The sequence below is a fragment of the Furipterus horrens genome, unplaced genomic scaffold, assembly GCF_987537825.1.
Source record: "Furipterus horrens unplaced genomic scaffold, mFurHor1.1.pri manual_scaffold_2, whole genome shotgun sequence".
NCBI lineage: Eukaryota > Metazoa > Chordata > Mammalia > Chiroptera > Furipteridae > Furipterus > Furipterus horrens.
In genome coordinates, this window is record NW_028327172.1 from 175,500,495 (window position 1) to 175,519,967 (window position 19,473).

The following is a 19,473-nucleotide window of genomic DNA, read 5'->3' on the forward strand; positions in this document are numbered from 1 at the left end:
GCCCTGAAAATTTTCTAAATAAATTAGTGGCAATTAGAAGATTAGTCATAGAAATGTTATTTTGATACTATTATGGTAACCACATTCTTATGTTCAGGTTAATAAGAAGACATATTACACATGCTTTAGTGAGATGCTGCTCAAATTCTCTCTTATTTTCAAACAGTTTCAGGAAAATTAGAATTTGCCCCATTTATAAGAACTGTGTTGGCATTGATATCTCACTGTGACATTTAATAGCTCTTATTATCAAATAAATTTTCCCAATTAATCCCAAATTCTAGTGCTGTGGTTCAAGTAAACCCTCTCATATTATCCTTTCCATGAAGATTATGTACTTCTAATGGGTTCTTGAGCTGGGATCCACTGACCTTCTGGAATTGCATTTTAAATTATGTATGTTGCCATATTTTACTGGGGTCAAAGCGTGTTAAATTCTTAAATGTGCCCTGTCACCAAAACAGCTAAGACACCTTCTTAACATGTAATCTCCTTATAAACCATGTTACTTCTCAGTTATACATTCTCTAGCTTAAATATTCTGAATTCCTTCATTCAGAGACTTCATGTAACATTTTGCAGAGCTTCCCAGTTTTCTCCAGCTGTTTAGATCCAAAGATGACCATATATATATCCTTGGCTCACCTTCTTTTCAAAGGTTCCCTGGCACTTTGAGGCCCCTTACCTAGAAATCCCACTATTTTCCTTAGCTTTTTCTCATAGCTTCCATTGTCAAACACTCTATCACTGTTGCTCTCCTTTGAGCCATATCAGTTTTGTGGACTCAAAACTGATTTTAGAATGTTAATAAGAATATGATAAATAATAAAATGGGAAGAGAATGAATTTAACCTTTGGTGGGAGCCAAGTGTTTTATTTATGTTATCCTTCTAATCCTTGAAAACTTTCATATTAGTAGACATTATTGTAGTCCTCTAGCTCTCTTTGCCCTAACATACAAGTAAAAGATACTTTGCTATGAAATAAGTTAACTTCATCAGATATATATATGCATATACTTTATTCTTTCCATTTCAAAGCATACTTTCTAAGAAAAGTTACAGTAGTAATTGGGTAAGGGAGACTCCACTCATTATTAAACTTAGTCTCTTAAAAGTAAGGTTCTTTGTGTTTTCGTATTTTCCAGAACCGAGTGTGATGTTTGGTGCATAACAGGTACTCAATGGATAGTGCTTGAATGAATACATAGAATAGAGCACCTACTGTATTCCTGGCATTGTAACTTGGGAGGCAAGTCGTACTCTCTCCATTTTATAGCTGAGGAAGTCGAGTCTCAAGGAGATTGAGTAACTTATATAAGATCATATAGCAAAACCATCAAATAAAGTCATGTTTTCCTGACACTCTAAAGTCTTTGGTTTTTTTTTCCTAACCATACCAAAGGAATGCCTTCTTTAAATGTGAAAAAGAATCTGATATTAGAAACAGTTATCATAAATACTCTGGGAAACAAGCAATTAATTACAAAATTTAAATTATGAATTAGAAATTCTTTTTTCCCAACTCTTTCCTGGCAAAATGTAATAAATAAGGTGGCTAACCTGTGGTGACAAAACTAAATTCACTTTTAAAGCATATAGGATCAAGCAAAAAATATTCTGATGTAACTGACAAATATTAAAAATACATGTTTAGCACTCATAACAGAATACAAATTACCATATCTGTACTCTCAGATAGTAAATGGCCTGATTATATATGTAAGAAATATATTTTATTATAGATATTTTCACATACACAATTTTCCACAAGTAATAATAAGTCCACAGGAAAAATATTGTTATTATTGTTATTAAATATTCTTATGGAATTTCCCAAACATTTAAATTTTTTCTAGTTTCAATAATATTAAAATTTCATAAAATTTGAGCTGTTAGTGATTTTCTTCTTTAGTAAAGGCACTTTGTGTTTATTTCTTTCATTAATTTCAAATGATCTATAATTATTATTTTAAAAGTACTGATGTTAACTATAAGTCTTCATTCTTACATTTAAAAAATATGAGGTGCTTTGTGAATTTCCTTACAGAGTGTATTTATGTCATGTTGAATACATACCACCCACAAAGCACCCTGAGTATAATTTTTTTTCCTTAAATTTTCTTTTCAATTACACTAAGTATTATCTTTTAAACCCGGGATCTTAAACAGTGGTTTTAGAACATATTATTATATATAATATTAAATAGTATTATTTTATCATTTTACAATTCTTTACAAAGGTTTACCACTTTAAAAAATAATTTGATCATTATTTATAATCTTCAAACAACTGAGAATAGGAACAGAAAGTTTAATTTCAATCATAATATTTTATCTTAATGATACAGGTCATCATGGAAGCACAGTAGTAAATTGCAGAGGAAATACAGGAAACATTTCATCTATTAAGCCAAAATCTTCTGTGATGTGTAAATGAATTCTTTGGAAATTTAGTTTATTGAATTTTTTAATCTTAGTAACATAATATTAATACCTTTATTATTATTTAGCATATACATATATACACATATGTTTAAGCCATACATTGTATTTAAATTATGCAAAGTTAGAATAATATTTCTGAGCTCCAGGAAGAGGGTTTAATCCCAACAGAAGCAAGGGAGGCCCTTATCACATCACAACACCATGCAATAAATGTTATATTAAGACAGAAGCTTCTAGTTTAAGATTATCATCTGTGGACTTACCTGGTATTCTGACCGCTTGACTAATAAAAAACCTTCAAAGTATAAGGGTAAAGCAGTAATCTTTAACCTTTCTTCGAAGATCCTGCGAGGGGCTGGTTTCGGGGGCTTCTTGGCCATCATGCTCACTTGGTGTGTGGCTTGTTTTCAGCAATATCCAGTCTCAAACAAAATGAGATCTCCCTTGTGTGAGAGGAAAAGGCAACTGTTCAAAGAGGAAGTCCCAACTCAATTTTAAACCACAAACAGGACACACACACATAAACACACACACACACTTTCTTTCCTTTCCTTTTTATGAGGTAAAAGAGAACAGGCATAGACCAACTTGAGAAAGCAATCTCTGGGTTAACTAAATGTACCTAGAATAACAATAACAAAATAAACAGAAGAGTAATATCACCAGAGGATGAAAGGAACTGATTTAGAGATTATGGACATTAGAGGAGACATCAAGGTCACTTTTTGACTTGAATTAACTCCACTAAAAATTAATTTGTAGAATACTTTTGTTAGGACTACTTCTGTGGTTTTTCAGGATCAAGCTTTATTTAAATTTTTAGAAAAATGGAGTGCTTTATCCCATGTCCATTTTGATGGTCCACTAAGCATAAAACACAGTTATGGGAACATGGGATTTTCCACTTTTTTGTCAGTATTTTGAATTCATGTTTGACAAAATATGTTTGGCAGAGAAAGCTATAAATTTTCAAACTTCTATTTTGTTCTTTTGTGCTTTCTGAGCTATGGATCGCTGATGCTCTGATGCATAGATGGGGTTCCTACAGTTATCCTCTGCAACACTTACAGAGCTGCACTGGGGGCAAAATGCAATTAGTAGTTCCAGTGCTTGAGAGAATAGATGTAGAACAACACTATAGAAAAGGATAATGGGGGAAGGGAATATTGGGAAGACTTCTGGCTCATTTTGCAAGGATTCTAAAAAGTTACACCATTTTTATTTCACCCTCAATATTTCAGAAAAACTTGTGATTTAGTAGCCTGGGCCTGAGCATTCTCTACAATTAAACCAGCCTATTCCTAGAAATCGAAACAAGCCAGGAACCTTCAGTCTGATCCTTCACTTCAAATCGAGAGACGGCATAATTTTCTTCACCACTACGGGTATCCATTGGATCTGCAGCAGTAGATATGGGAAGACAAATTGTGCACAAAGTAAGGTAGAACAATACAGTCTGATTATTAGTAAACTAGAGAAGAGTGTTCAGGAAAACAGTTTGAAACAAAAATGAGGAGTTAAAGATTTAAAATGACTGTGGCAGTGTTATCAGAAGTCCCAGTGTGTGATCACTAGTTTCATGGGTGTTGATAGTCAAGGCCTGGAACACCGGTTTTCTAACGCCTACCTTGGCAAGTACAAGGAGGCTTCCTGGGCATGGAGGCTTCGATTTGTGGGGGTTACTTGACAGGGCAGTTGTGTGATTGTGATAGCTTTTTGATTGTGCAGCGTAGATATGGTTCTGGAGATTCCAACATTAGCATCAGCTCCCCAGTTTTTCAATTTGCTTCCTGACTATACATGCAGCAGCTGACTCTTGGTGGATCAGCTTTGCAGTGTGTCTTTGGGAATCATTTTTTAAAACCCAAAATATATTATTTCTCCATCTCTCCCAACAATTCTGTAAGCTGATAAGTGCCTATTAGTAAATCCCTTTTCATCTATATTAACTATCATGAATTCTAAGTTCTAACTAACTGACCTCTCATCAATACAGTTTCCTAGTGTCTATAAGAATAAGTGAAAAGTTATCCTAACATCGACGGCCCTCCATACTCTAGTTCCATTTTGCATACACGAACACTGCAATGTGACAATTTTTTTTCTGTGTCAGCAGTACATCTTTTCTGCCTCATGTCTTTGCTTGCAGTTTATCTTCCTATTTCTGTCACATCATAAATCTCTTACTCTTAGATATTGTCTGCAAGCTACAATTACGGCATTTTATTGTTTACAAATTTTTATAGGCATTTGAATTTATAAACACCTTACATATCATGACATCTTATACATACTTAAAATAATTTTTTATTTTTCCTTATTGTAAGTGAAAAACTTATACAAATTTTAAACAAAACAGGCATAAGGTAGAAAATGTAAATCGCATGCTACTCTACCATTTGCCATTAGCACTGCTTGGTTGGGTACCGTCACTTTTTTGTCACTTTTCCTCTATTTGTATATATTTATGTAATTATGTTCATACTATACAAGCTATTCCATAAACTACATTTTTTCATGAAATGTGTCTAGAATACATTTCTACGTCAATAAATATAAATGTACATTATTTAAAGTTTTGTTTAGTACCAAGAAATTAATTAATTAATTAATTTTTATTTATTTATTTATTTTTGTTACACGGGTATTTATTCAATGACTTTCTGTATTTAGTCACCATTTAAATCATTGCAAAGCTCTTTTCATATCTATTTGCATCACAGTTCTTCATCTTGGGTTGTGAAGGCAACATTCCGGGGGAGCCTGTTAGCTATGATTTACAATGACTAGCACTGTGTCACAAAGAGCTCTGAGTAAACGTCTGTCAAGAGGATGAGGATGGAGATAAGGGTTCTGAGTAAGGGCCCAGACAGGCTGTACCATCCATAGAAACTGAGGCCTGAATAAAGCCTATAATCTGCTTTTCCCTCTGGCTTGGAGGGCCCACCTATGGGTGATTCTAAGGCACAGTGGTAAAGGACATGATTGTCCCACCAGGTATGGTCCTCTGGTCTAGTGGCAGTCCCTCACATAGAAAACAGTACAACAAGCATTCCATTTAGATCTTCCAGAACACACGCAAACAGCATTCTCTAATGGAAATGGAGATAAGGTCTACTGTTTAAAAAGTGTGCCCCCGAAGACACACTCTGCCCCAAGATCAACTAGGTAGGTCCCTTTTAAGGTCCCTGAGAACAGAGCCTGAGAGCAGCGAAGACTTTCAAAGGCCGACAAGGCACAGAGTGGATGAATGAAAATACATGAAAACAACAGCAGCTTTGGCTTATAAAACACCCAGCCTGAACAGGGCTATCAGTGTCCAAATATACAGAAACAGATATGATTGTAGCAAGTGGCTATGAGAAATGTTTCAGCACTTCCCATAGGGCCCATATCCCAAGTTTGGTTCCTCCCTCCCCTGAACCCTATAGCCTGCGCGCACGCGCGCGCACACACACACACACACACACACACACACACACACACACTCTGCAGAACAAGTCAGAGGCTGGCAATTAGCATCCAGAGCCTGGATCAGGACATGGCTCTTGACACTTTGCACTAGATTACCATGATTAGTCCTATCTAGTCAGCACAGCAACACTGCCTAAACTTGAATGGCAGGGTATGTCCTGTGCAATGTTAGGCTGCACTCAAGACTGCCAGGTCTGGAAAGTCTTTCACTTCTCCTACTTTGCTGAAAGGCTGTCCGCGCTGGTTGAATGTCAGCTTATACAGTAATCGGATGGGCTCTTTGTGTGGATTGTCGAGTAGCAGCATCTGAGAGATCACGGCTGGAGGCATCAAAGGACTGAATGCCGGGAACTGGGAGCTGGATGCAGGCTGCAGTTTCACTCTCATTGACTTTGGCACAGTCACTTGAAACATGATGTCCCAGACAGGCTGAGTGGCAGTGCTCATCACGGTCAGCAGCAGCACCTGCACCTGCCGGGGGTCCCTCGGCAGACAGGGCCACCGCCTTTGTCGTTGCAGCCATGGGCTAGAAACCACCAAGAAATTAATTTAAGTGTGTGCAAGGGTAAAATTACAATGTATAACTATATTATTAAGCTTTTGAAAATCTAAATTTGTTTGATTTATTTTTGTATATATTTAGGCTTTAATTAATTTATTTTTAAATTAAATGTATTGGGGTGACATTGGTTAATAAGATTATGTAAGTTTTAAGTGTAGATGTCTATGTATATTGCATTGTTTTAAGTGACAAAGCCTCCTCTTTATGAGGTAAGAATTGTGTTGACTAGATGTAAATTATGAAATAGTGAATGGAGACCCAGAAAATAGTGTATTTGTTGTGTCCTTGTTAAGAGAAACAATGTATATATAATAAAATATAATTACAACTAAAAATAAAATGGTAGGCATAAAGGTAACTTAGAGAAGGTAAAAGTTGGTCAATTTATATAGTACTTTAAAATTAAGGACTTAATGCAGACTTTTAGGACCCACTCTATCGCAAAATTGTTTTTTTGTGAACACTGCTGCCACCTATCTGCGTATTACAAGCACACTTTACAGTCTGGGGATAATTTTGTAAGAAAAGGCTGCTTAAAATGAATGTACTTAACAAATGAACCAACATTTGGCAGTAAAGAGTAAAAAAAATAAGAAATAAAAATTTATATTAAAAGATTAAACTCAAAATTATACAAATAAGTTTATTTCACTTTATTAAATTTTAGGTTATAATTTCTAGAGTAAATTGATTTCTGGAGTGTAATTTTCTGATGAAATTCTTCAATAATAATTTGCTAACATTTTCACTTTTGACTTTTGAAGAATAAAAATATTTTTTGCAAAATATTTCAGAATTTGAGCAATTTTATTAATCTCATTTTGTGAAACCGAGAGTCCTGATTTAGTGTACAAGTATGATTCTGATTTAACATGTAAGCCCAGACCTCAATTCAAGTTTCTTCACAACAAGTCCCGTAAGCTTCATCCCTTTCCTTTACATTTATTAACTAAGCCAGACACAATGGCAGATCCTAAAATGCTTATAAGTGTGGGTTTTGTTAAGCTAAAAATAATATCATACCCTAAATTGTGCTTCACCTCCTGAGCCTGAAGTTGAACAACCCTCTGGCCGTGACCCCATGAAACCAGACTGGGGGACCTGGAAGCTGATCTCAAGCCTGAAATAATGATTTATTGCCCTTGACCAGCCAAGTGAGCAAGGACTCAGGATCCCAAACCCTTTATCCATGACTCGTTATTTTTGCTCTATGCCACCCTTTGTCTGTAAACCATTGGAGAGGTCCAGTTTTTCCAGGACAGGCTGCCTGTTCTCCATTGTGTACTGCTATAAAACAAGCACCAATTTCTTTCACTGCACCCCCCAGGTCACCCTAATTGGCTATCTGCAGTGCTGGTTGAATTAACTCTTTGGTCAGTTACATTTGCTCCATCATTTTACTAGGAAATATTTCAAACATACAGAGAAGCTGCAAGAATAGTGTTTATAGACACATACACATCTAACATCTAGGTTCAATAATTGTTAACATTTTGTTATATTGGCTTTAATTATATCTTTCCTTACTGAATCAACTCAAAGGACTTACAAACATCACACTTTACGCCTCCATATCTTTGATATGTATATCCTAAGAATAAGGACATAAAAGAGTAAGGACATTCTTTTACATAAACACATTAACATTATAATGTCTACAAAAATTTCACAATTTCCTAATGTCATTGAATAATCAATTGATATTTTTGCTTTTCACTGTTGCATAATGTTCTTTACACCTTCTTCGTTTCTAATCAGACTGACCAAAATTCCCATTGCATTTGGTTGTTTCTCTCTCTCCTCTCTCTCTAATATTCTTACATTTTCAAATCAGGCATAGTGAAGTATAATTTACTCCAAAGTCACCCTTTTTTTTAGGAGTACAGTTCTAAGAGTTTTGACAAATAGATATAGTCGTGTAATCACCACCAAAATCAAGATGTAAACTGTTTCCACTATTGCCAAAGTTCCCTCAGCCCTTTTATACTCAGTATCATTTTCCCGTCCCATCCCACCTCATCCCCAGCAACCACAGATCTCACTTATGTTCATTTACTTTTATGTAAACACGTACATGGAATCACACAGCAGATGGCCTTTGATGTCTGGCTTCTTTCACTTAGTGTAATGCTTTTGAGAGTCATCTGCGTTGCTGCATGTCTCAGTTGTTTGTTTGTTTTTATTACTGAGGAGTATTCCACTGTATGAATGCACTGAAATTTGCCTATTCATTTACCAGTTGATGAACATATTGCCAGTTTGGGCCCATTATTAATAAAGCTGCTATAAACATTTACATGCAATTTTTTGCATAGATATGTTTTTATTTCTTTTGAGCAAATACCTGAGTGTGGGATTGCTGGGTCATAGGTTAAGTGTATGTTAAACTTTGTAAGAAATATCCAAGCTTTTTTCAGAGTGCCTGTACCATTTTGCATTGCTATTATTAATGTATGAGATTCCCAGTTGCTGCTCCTCCTTACTGGCACTTTGTATAGTCAATTAAAAGTTATTTTTGTCATACTAATAAGTTGTATGGTTATGTCTTTTTAGTTTAGTTTTCATTTGCCAGTGATGATGATGGGTATTGTTTCCTGTGTTTATTTGCAATCTGAATCTCTTTGACACATGCATATTCAACTTCTATCTATATGAAAATTTTTTTCATATTGTGGTTTTGATTTGCATTTCCCTGCTAGCTAATGATATTGACTTTTGACATTTCAAGCTTCTCTTAGCCTGTCCAGTTAACAGGTCTAACTCTGCATTTGTTATTGGTTTTGCATTTAATTTGAATTTATGAGCAGCACTGTCAATCTTATGAAACCATTTGTCTCTTACAAGACTTTTATTTTCATTTTGCAATCAATTAACACTGTATTTTATTTAGTTTTGTTTTATAATATTTGACAACCAGTGTGGACTGACCCCCAAATGATGGTGATCCAATGGGATGATGGATTAGGACACCTGCTCATGTTAAACTGTGGACTAATTTTTAACGAGTAAGTTTAATTGTAAGTATTTTTGTGTTATGACTTTTGTTTCTCTATGAAACCTTGTAAGGGAAGAGACAATACATTTGTCAATAAGTACTGTTAAACTAAAAATATTCAACATCCGTGACTGAAATCTTTCTTAAAATAAGGTTTGATTGAGCCAAAAATGCCGGCCAAAAGACCTGTCTTAGACAGTGGAGTCTAAACTACCAGCAACATGGCTAGATAGAAAAGACAGCATGTCCATCATAACAGCATTGTGCAAAAATGTTTATACATTAATTATGGAGAAGCAGGGAGACATAGAGAGTCTGAAAGAATTTACATGAGCTATATAGGCAAAGGGGTGAGGGAAGGTGAAGCGGGGCCAGCTCTGGGATATCAGTAAAGAATTGTGGATTGGCTGTGTGCAGAATTTGGAAATCCCTTGTGTAAGCAATAAACAGAGACCCCTGGACTTAGATTGTACCTGGCTAAAATTATCTGTGGAAATAAATTTGAAATCCCAACTGCAAAACAGGAATGGAGAAGTCTATTGTTAGCTTGCCTGCAGCCATTAACGAACTAACAGTTCTGTCTTGCTCACTCTCTGGCCACTGCAATTTAATTTAGAACATCGTGGTATGCTTTTTTTCCTTATCATTACCCATATCATATTTGGTGGAAATCAGAGGTAATTTCAGAAACGTAAAGGTTAGTCAATTTATATAGTACTCAGTGCAGACCTTAAGGACCCATTGCAAAGTAACTGTGTGCGTGTGCGTGTGACCATTGTTGCCACATACCTGCATGTTGTAAGCACGCTTTATTGACTAGGCTGTTAAGAGCCTAATAGAGCCTACCTGAGGATAATTTTTTAAAAAGGCTACTTAAATTAATGTACTTAACAGAATGTACTCAATATTTGACAGTAAGGAATAAAAAGAAAATAACTGATATTTTATATTTAAAAACTCAAAATTAGCCCAGCTGATGTGGCTCAGTTGGTTGGAGCTTTATCCCACAACTGAAAGGGCACTGGTTTGATTCCTGGTCAGGGCACATGCTTCGGTTGCATGTTCAGTCTCCAGCTGGGGCACATGCGGAAGGCAGCCAGTCTATGTATCTCTTACACTGATGATTCTCTCTCTCCCCCTCTTTCTAAAATAAAAAATAGGAACTCAAAATTATCCACATAAACTTATTTCATTTTAGCAAGTTTTAAGTTATTACAACTATGTTATCATTTCTAGAGCAAACTGATTTATGGAGTGTAATTTTAAGGTCTAAAATATTCTTTAAGGTAGTTTTTGCAATTACAAATTTTAAGTTACCTACACAAAGTCATAAGTAAGTAAAAGTTTATATTCTCCTATTTAAATTTCTGGGTACTTTATACCCTATATGCATGTCTAATACACATACTTCAATAAACAGATACATAAATGCACACACACATTTTACCTGGATAAGTAGTTGTAAAGAAAACTTAAAGACTGAGTCAGTTGTCATAGCAGTTCATAAGTGACTTGATGTATTTTGAGGGGGTGGGGGTCTATAATGACAAATCTGGGTTTTATAAACATTACTAAAGCTACTAGCTATCCTATTTTGGGATGCTAAAACCACGGGGGAGGGGACTGAAAAGTTTGGGAGCAATGGAGTCTCCATAACTTTGTTTTCATAAGGGTGCTGCTCTATATTCTCTCAAGAAAGGAGCAGCTAATCCCTGACACTCTTTATACCCTGAGCTCTAAACCAGCATGTCATTGCATTTCAAGTTTCTCAAAAATACCTCTAAGGGGTACTGTTTTCAGTGGAAGCAGAGGGATATAATTTTACATGTGGAACTTTACATCTATGATCAAACTTGCTAAAATTTCCCTCCAGAGGTAAAAAGTGTAGTGATAAAGTGCTCAGTTTGGAGTCAGAAACCAGGGTTCATCTCCAGCTCTGCCCTTTACTGGTAGTGTGATCCTGAGCAAGTTACTTAAACCCTGCCCCAGTTCTGCTGTATATAAAATGGGAATATTAGTCATCTTCTCTCAAAGGAAGGTTCTAAGAATTAAATAAGTTACTGCATGGAGAACATTTACAATAGAACTTGAAATATAGTACACATTCAATATATGAAAGTTTTTATTTATACCAAATATGACAGCATAAAATTATATAATGTAGCCCGATTGGCAAAACTACTGCTAGACCTACTTTAAAAATCACCATGATAATGCCAATTGCATTATTTATTATTCAATTCTTACAAGCCTCCATGCATTTCACCTAGATCTTGAAATTAACCCAATATCTCAATAACTTTGATATTATTCCCACTAACAGACAAGGTAATTGAGAAGCAGTTCAAGTTACCCATTGTGGCAGAATTAATTTGTAACCTGTCTCCCTACACACATAATAAGGAAAAAAGAAAAAAAGCCTTAGCTCAACTCTTGATTAATGAATTTATTCAGTAATTATTTTCTGATTAAAATTCCCTTGGAAAATTTTATTAAATCATAAAAATAGCACAGATTCGTAGAATCATAAAATAGTCAAGAAGTCCTCAGAGCATCTAATTTAGCTTTCCCATTATATACCTAAGAAAACAACCAGAACGGTGCCACTGTTGGTCTTAGATGATATAGCTGAGTCGGCGGAGCAGGTTTCAAGACTTCTGATCTTGTACTTCTTTCAGGACATCACGCTTAAATGATCGATATTTATATAAATAATTTTGTTAGCAATGGATCATGAAAATATTACCCACACATTTAATAAAAAAATTAAAAACGATTACTTTGTGCTCTATAAGAGAATCGTTGAAAAGCTTCATACTGCGCTCAAGGAACAAAACTGGTTCCAAAGACCTTGCCAGGGAAGTGAACGTCCGCCTACTTGTCGATCCTCCGAGTAGGGAAGTGGGCGGGGCTAGGGGAAGAAGGTAGGGAAGGACTAGAAAGGGCGTAACTATGGGCGGGTACAATGAGGGAGTAGGTTTATAACGGCTTTCCTCCTATTGGGTCGCCCGGGCCGTTTTGCGCATGTGCAGCTCATTTCAAACTAGGAAGAGCGCTAGGCACCTCTGTTTGTGACTGTCGGAGCCAATGGGTGAGGAGTTCCGTGAGCGCTCGCCGGTTGGCTCCAAGCTCCCGTTCTCCTGCCGCCTCCCGCTTATATTGGTGCCTGTTGTTCGTCGCCTAACTGCTCCTCCCGCGACCCTGTCAGTACTGGGCTTCCTCTAGGCGCGGCCCGGGTTGGCTCTCACATCAGATTACCTGCGCGGGCGTAGCAGGGCCTGAACATGGCCACGTCGGGTCTGGTAAGTGCGGTCCTGCCTGCGTCAGGCGAGCGGGAGTCCGGCCACCACCGGCCCTTGCGCCAGGAAGGGGGAGAACGGAACTTTGGGACCAATCTGTGACACTGGGGATTTCAGTGGGAAAGCCGCGCGAATATTTTGATATCTGGAGTGATTGTTTGCCGATTCCAAAGTTTATTTACTTGTACTGTTTTGTCGTAATTTCGGCCGTGATGACATCTTTCTCTTAAGGGAATCTTGTGATTTCTACTTTTTGGCCTAACCCCGGTTCCTAGTCCAGATTATGTTCTGGCTGTAGCACTGGCGAAATGCCTTGTAAGTGTGCTTGTGTTTCGGACAGGCTGGTCTGCAAGAAGCGGGTTATTTATGGAGAATCTGTTAATGATAACGTTTTCTGAAGCGCAGCTGTGGAAAGGTGCAAGCTGTGAAAGACGGGGGAGGGACCTCATTTTTTGTTGACATGTTTCTGTAACTGATCTATATGTCAAAACTTCGCTTATGGTTACCATATATTACACAAACTGTGTCATCCCCTATCCTAAACTTCTATTTCTACTTTCTTTCCCTTTTAAAGAAACTCTTTGGCATCGATGTATGTACTTATTTATCTGTGCCCTGGCTGGTTTAGCTCAGTGGATTGAGCGTCGGCCTGCGAGCTAAGTGTCGCTGGTTCGATCTTCCAGTCAGGGCACATCAGAGAAGGAAAACTCTGACTCCAAAAAACCTCCGCTGCCTTGCGGCATACCTCTTCAGGGGAAAGGCTAAGGGAGTAAACCCCGACAGAAAATCCGGAGCCGGAGTCCCTAAGGCGGTTTGACGTTGTAGTCAACACCGGCAACTCCTGCGGCGCACCTGAAGCCAAGCTGTATTGACTCCGTCTTTCCCTTGGACCCTTCAGCTGCGAAGAGAGGGGGGGTCTACTGCATGGGCAACAGCAGACCCTCCATATTACCCTGCCCAGGCTCTGTAGCTTCAGCGTCATCGCAAGATGTCGATTCAACACGGGAGGAGACAGATACCGTGTCACTCCCGAGTCGGACTGCACAGCCATTCTCGGCGGTGCAGATAGACTCTTAAGAAGCTACACCATCCTCTCTCGAGACGGACGGCTGCCGACGACCGACTTATTTATCTAAAGCAGCGGTTCTCAACCTGTGGGGTCGCGACCCCTTTGGGAGTCGAATGATCCTTTCACAGGGGTCGCCTAAGACCATCTTAAAACATATATAATTACATATTGTTTTTGTGATTAATCACTATGCTTTAATTATGTTCAATTTGTAACAATGAAAATACATCCTCTGTATCAGATATTTGCATTATGATTCGTAACAGTAGCAAAATTACAGTTATGAAGTAGCAATGAAAATAATTTTGTGGTTGGGGGTCACCACAACATGAGGAATTGTATTAAAGGGTCGCGGCATTAGGAACATTGAGAACCACTGGTCTACTGAAGTTATATTGTATGCATCAAGAGATATTTGAAAGGGTGGTATAATGTGTACTTTTTTTTTTTACCGTGAGCACATACATTATTTACATTATATAATAAAAAAGGAATATTGGGGGATGAGAAAGGGAGTAAAATTCACCATTAAAAAATTTTATTTTTTTTAGGTTTACAGCAAAATTGAGAGGAAGGTACAGAGATTTCCCATATAGCCCTTGTCCCCCCACACATGCATAGCCTCCTCCGTTATCAACATCCCCCACCAGAGTGGTACATTTGTTACAACTTAACATTGACACGTTATCACCCAAAGTCCATAGTTTTCATAGGGTTCACTCTTGGTGTTGTACAGTCTATGGGTTTGGACAAGGAATGACATGTATCTATTATTATGGTATCATTCAGAGTATTTTCACTGCCCTGTAAGTTCTCTGAGCTCACTATTCATCTTCCCACCAGTCCAACCCAGGTAACCACTGGTCTTTTTGCTGTCTCTATATTTGCCTTTTCCAGAATGTCATATAGCTGGAATCATACAGTATGTAGACTTTTTAGACAGGTTTCTTTCACTTAGTAATATGCACTTAAGGATCCTTTATGTCTTTTTTTTTATGGCTTGATAGCACATTTCTTTTTAGTGCTGAGTAACGCTCCATTGTCTGGATGTACATAGTTTATCTACTCACCTACTGAAGGGCATCTTGGTTGTGTCCAGGTTTGGGCAATTAAGAGTAAAGCTGCCATAAACATCTATATACAGATTGTTGTGTGGACGTAAATGGTCAACTCCTTTGGATTAATACAAAGGAATATGATTGGTGGGTTATATGGTTAAGAGCATGTTTAGTTTTGTAAGAAGCCACCAAATTGTTTTCCAAAGGGTCTGGTACCATTTTGCATTCTAAAATAGATGGAAGTTTCTATTCCTCCACATCCTCACCAGCATTTGGAGTTGTCTGTGTTCCACATTTTGGCATTCTAATAAGTATATAGTGGTAGTATTGTTTTAATGACCTTTCCATATATTTGTTTGCTATCTGTATATCTTCAGTGAGGTGTCTGTTAAGGTCTTTGGCCCATTTACTTTTTATTTGGGTTGTTTTCTAATTACTGAGTTTTAAAAGTTCTTTGTATGTCAGATTTGTCTTTGCAAATATTTTTTCCCAGTCTGCCTTGTCTTAACCACAGTTATTTTTCAAATTCCTATCACAATCTTACAGCTGTTTAGAGTGTTCTAGTTCTAATAGCTCATGTTACATCATAATCCATTTAAAAGACGGGAGAGAGGAGAAATTATCCTTAATCATTCCTGTACTTGAGTGATTTTTAACTGGGAGTGGTTTTGTCCCTTAGAGATTTGGTGATATCTGGAAAAATTTCAGGTTGTAAGGGGAGGCCAGGGATGCTGCTAGGCATCATCTTATAGTGTATAGAGCTGGCCTTCACAACAGTGTCATCCAGCCCAAGATGTTTGTCGTTCTGGGTTTAGGAACCCTGCTGAAGTGTATATTTTCTTGCAGTGAATGGAAGAAACTAAAATTGAAGTTGACTGAAAAATGAGTTGAAATTGGCAGTTTTTGAGTATTTGTTTTGAAAATTAAAAATTTTCACATTCTAAGATTTGAGAATTAAAGAGACCTTGTTTTGTTTACAACTTGTTCTCAAGTGTGCCTTAATAGCAGTTGGCCCTGTAGTAGGTGTTCAGTTAATATTTGTCTATGAATGAACTATCTAAGCCTTAAAATTTTCTACATAAAAGAGGGACAGCCCTGGCCAGGTGGCTTAGTTGGTTGGAATGTCCATCCTGTACACCAAAAAGGTTGTGGGTTTGATACCCATTCAGGGCACATAACTAGGTTGCAGGGTTCCATCCCTGGTCAGGGCACATTCAAGAGGCAACCCATAGATGTATCTTTCTCTCTCTCTCTCTCTTCCTCCTTCCTTCCCTCCCTCCCTCCCTCCTTTCCTCTCTGTAATATCAATAAACAGCTTTGGGTGAGGATTAAAAAAAGGAAGGAGGAGACAGAAAGTACTTAATAGGTCTTATTTAGTGTTCAAAAATGTATACAAATATGATGTATCTTTCAACTTATTGTGTGAAATTAGAAGAGTGGCCTTAAATTAGGCCTTGGAATGTAGGTAACTAACATTTTCAGGAGTTAACTTAAGTGTTCAGAATGCTGAGTGCTGGACAGAGTCCAAAGTGCTTGGGTTACTTTTCATCAAATGACTGTAATAAAATGAATGGAGACTTGTTTGATGTGTTTGTTCCTTATTTTGCTACCTATGAAATAGATTTCATCTTTTTGCTCCTTAGGTACTTCCTGAAGATAACAGGCTATGTGAAATACTCTTACCTTCTTTAAATGAAGACATTTTTATCTCAAGATTTTGAAAAAAACGATGTCTGTGTGGTATACAATGTCTAGGCAAGGCTCTGGGAAGAATATAAACTAGCTTAAGACTAAGTGTGTGCTCTCAAGTTTCTTAAAATCTAATATAATCAATTAAAAGGCCAGTAGGTGGGACCAAGCAAGGCAGGATCCCTGTGGGTGGGAACTTCAGAGTGGAATCAGGAGGATGTAGCAGCTCAGGATGCCAGAGCATGAGTAGGGTAAAGGGAAGGGACACACACAGTGGGGTCATGTATTGCCCTTTGGGCCAGGTAACAGTGAGGCTTAATAAACATTTGGTGTTGATAATATGGCCATTTTTATAAACATACTATTCATCCGATTACTACCCAATTTGTAACTAGAAAATTTAACTTTATAGATTTTACAATTAAAAGATAGGGCCCAGATGATCTCAGATATGTTCTCAACCTCCATTATAGTATGTTTATGTGTTTTATTTTTCTTGTTGTTTTCATTGATTGGTACTGTTTTTTGTTGTTGGGGTTACCTATTTTCTCTTTCTAGAAGCATCTAGGATCTTTTATCTTCAATTCTCAAATTTCATTATTATATTCCTAGGTATGGATCTTAACTTCATTATGCTGCTACTGATGTCCTACAGATTTGGGAAACTGGATTTATATTTCCTTAAAATATGACTCTTTTTCTTTGTTCTGTCTGGAATGACTATTGGATCTCCTAATTTTTGAATCTTCTTTATTTTATTCTTTCTCCATTTTTTCTTTCTCCTCTTTGTTTTTGTTTTGTTCTCTCCTTTGCCCTCAAATATCAACTTTTTCATAATTAATTGCATTTTTATTTTAGGGAATCATGCTTTTCATTATTAAGAGTTTTTTCTTGCTTTCTGTTTAGTGTTTATAGTATGCCCCTTTAGTTTTAAGTTTGTATTATCTCTGTTGAAGGTACTGATTAGAGTTTTCTTGTTTTTTTGTTTTTGTTTTTTCTTTCTCATCCTTGATATTACTTTCTTCTTAGGCCATTTTCATTTTTATTTCAAAATTTTTACACCTTGATTTTTTTTTTAAGCGTTTTAAAGGTCTAGTAATCCATACATGTTTGTATTTAAGACTGAGATAGTGGATATACTGTTTTTGAATTCTCTGTTGAAGGGGATAAGGGTAGTGGAGATCTACTGTTCTATATTAGTTTTAATTGCTCTGTTTTTATTTCCTTTCTTACTCTTCCTCCTCTAGATCTCTAGTTTCCTAGTTCTGCATAGTTATGGCTTTCTTCTGGGCATATTAGCTTTGTTCTCAAGAATAGCATTCTCAGAGCTTACTTTAGGCTACTACTGCTTTCATTCTGTTTCATCAATTACGATTCATTTATTTTTCATTTTCCAAAAAGTTGTTAAATTCATGTGTACATGGTCTTCTCTTCCATTCTGTTTTTCATTGTTGTTTTATGCCATTTTATTAGTCCTGTACTATTATTTTAGAGGAACTTAGCTGCAGGGAAAGGAGATAAGTAGATATTGTTAGTCAACCAATTATAATTATTGGTTGGGATTTTGTTGATAGAAAAGGTATGGGGGAATGTGAAGGAAGATGAGGAAGACGATGGAATAAATCTCAGGGTGTGAAATAGTACAAGCAAAGATTTGCAAAAAGTAGAGAATAATTCCTCTTGATAGTATATAATAGGCTGTTAATAAATACTTGCTCAGTGAATAAATGAATAACATTTTCTGGCATGCTTATATTGGGGGTGAAGTTACTTTGAAGATAAGTTGTATTTGAATAAACTTTAAGTAAAGACACCAAATTGACGATTTTTTTTTTTCAGGATCATCTCAAAAATGGCTACAGAAGAAGATTTTGCCGACCTCCCAGGTGATTTATATACTTATACACAGTTTAAGATGACTTCTCTTCCCATCTTCAGAAAGTATAATTTTTAAAAAAGAAAGGAAAAAGTATTACCTTTGACCAAAATAATGATATTTATGTCCACTAAGTATAGTCATTTTAGTTATTTAATATTAAAAGACAAATAGTAATGCAAGCAATGCAATGACTTAGTGACAGTGAGAAAAGAAGTTCAACTGATAAATGATGGACCAGGAAGAGGCAGTCTCAGTTATCACTGATGACAGCCATAGAAAAGAAAGCACTCCTTAAAATGGATTAAATGGTAATAGAAAGACGTTGCTTCCTCAGTGGGGCTAAAAAAAGAGGTGGGTGTGATTATAAAGGGGACAATAAAAGGATCTTTGTGATGATGGAACTGTTCAGTATCTTGACTGTGGTGGGGACATCTGAACTACACATTTGATAAATTGTGTAGAACTAAATATATATACACATGAGTACATATAGAACTGGAGAAATCTGATTAAGATTGGTGGATTGTAGGTGGATTGTATCAGTGTCAGTATCCTGGTTCTGATAGCATACTCAAGTTTTGCAAAATGTTAGGAATATGGGAGAAACAAAGTAAACAAGGGATCTCTTCTATATTAGTTTTTACAACTGCATGTGAATTTACAATTAACTCAGTACAATTTTTAATTAAAAATTTATATTCATAAGCTACTGCTAAGATTAATGATACTGAACCAAAAGTGTATTTGAGAACTTATAGAGAAGACTATGTTACTTTGGACTTGTGACAGTAGAGTCTTTATTAAAACAGAATTTCAGGACTAAATGGATTTGTTAAAGAAAAATTGTGTTCTTGTTTAGATACATCTAAAGCCTAAAACAGCTTTAGATATGGCTGTTCTGTCAAGGAATTAATTAATGTAGATAATGATATACTACTTCACATACTTCTCTGGAAACTCTTGCAGTCACGTACGTATTTTGTCCTCAGATGGTAAAGGTG

General features: G+C 36.5%; 2 protein-coding genes across 6 annotated transcripts in view; one reads left to right on the forward strand and one right to left on the reverse strand.

Moving 5' to 3' along the window:
- Positions 1 to 2,932, reverse strand: part of STAP1 (signal transducing adaptor family member 1) — a 34,711-nt gene extending 31,779 nt beyond the window's left edge. For both annotated transcript variants that reach the window (XM_090268149.1, XM_090268148.1), the window contains exon 1: positions 2,711 to 2,932. In XM_090268149.1, the coding sequence (XP_090124275.1) occupies positions 2,711 to 2,830 (120 nt within the window). In that variant the 5' untranslated portion in view covers positions 2,831 to 2,932. The remainder of the gene's footprint in view (positions 1 to 2,710) is intronic.
- A 9,624-nt stretch (positions 2,933 to 12,556) lies between these two features.
- The window catches only part of CENPC (centromere protein C), a 76,246-nt gene continuing 69,329 nt past the window's right edge, over positions 12,557 to 19,473 (forward strand). For all 4 annotated transcript variants that reach the window (XM_090266814.1, XM_090266812.1, XM_090266811.1 and 1 more), the window contains exons 1-2: positions 12,557 to 12,780; positions 18,433 to 18,479. In XM_090266814.1, coding sequence (XP_090122940.1) covers positions 12,763 to 12,780; positions 18,433 to 18,479 — 65 coding nt within the window. In that variant the 5' untranslated portion in view covers positions 12,557 to 12,762. The remainder of the gene's footprint in view (positions 12,781 to 18,432; positions 18,480 to 19,473) is intronic.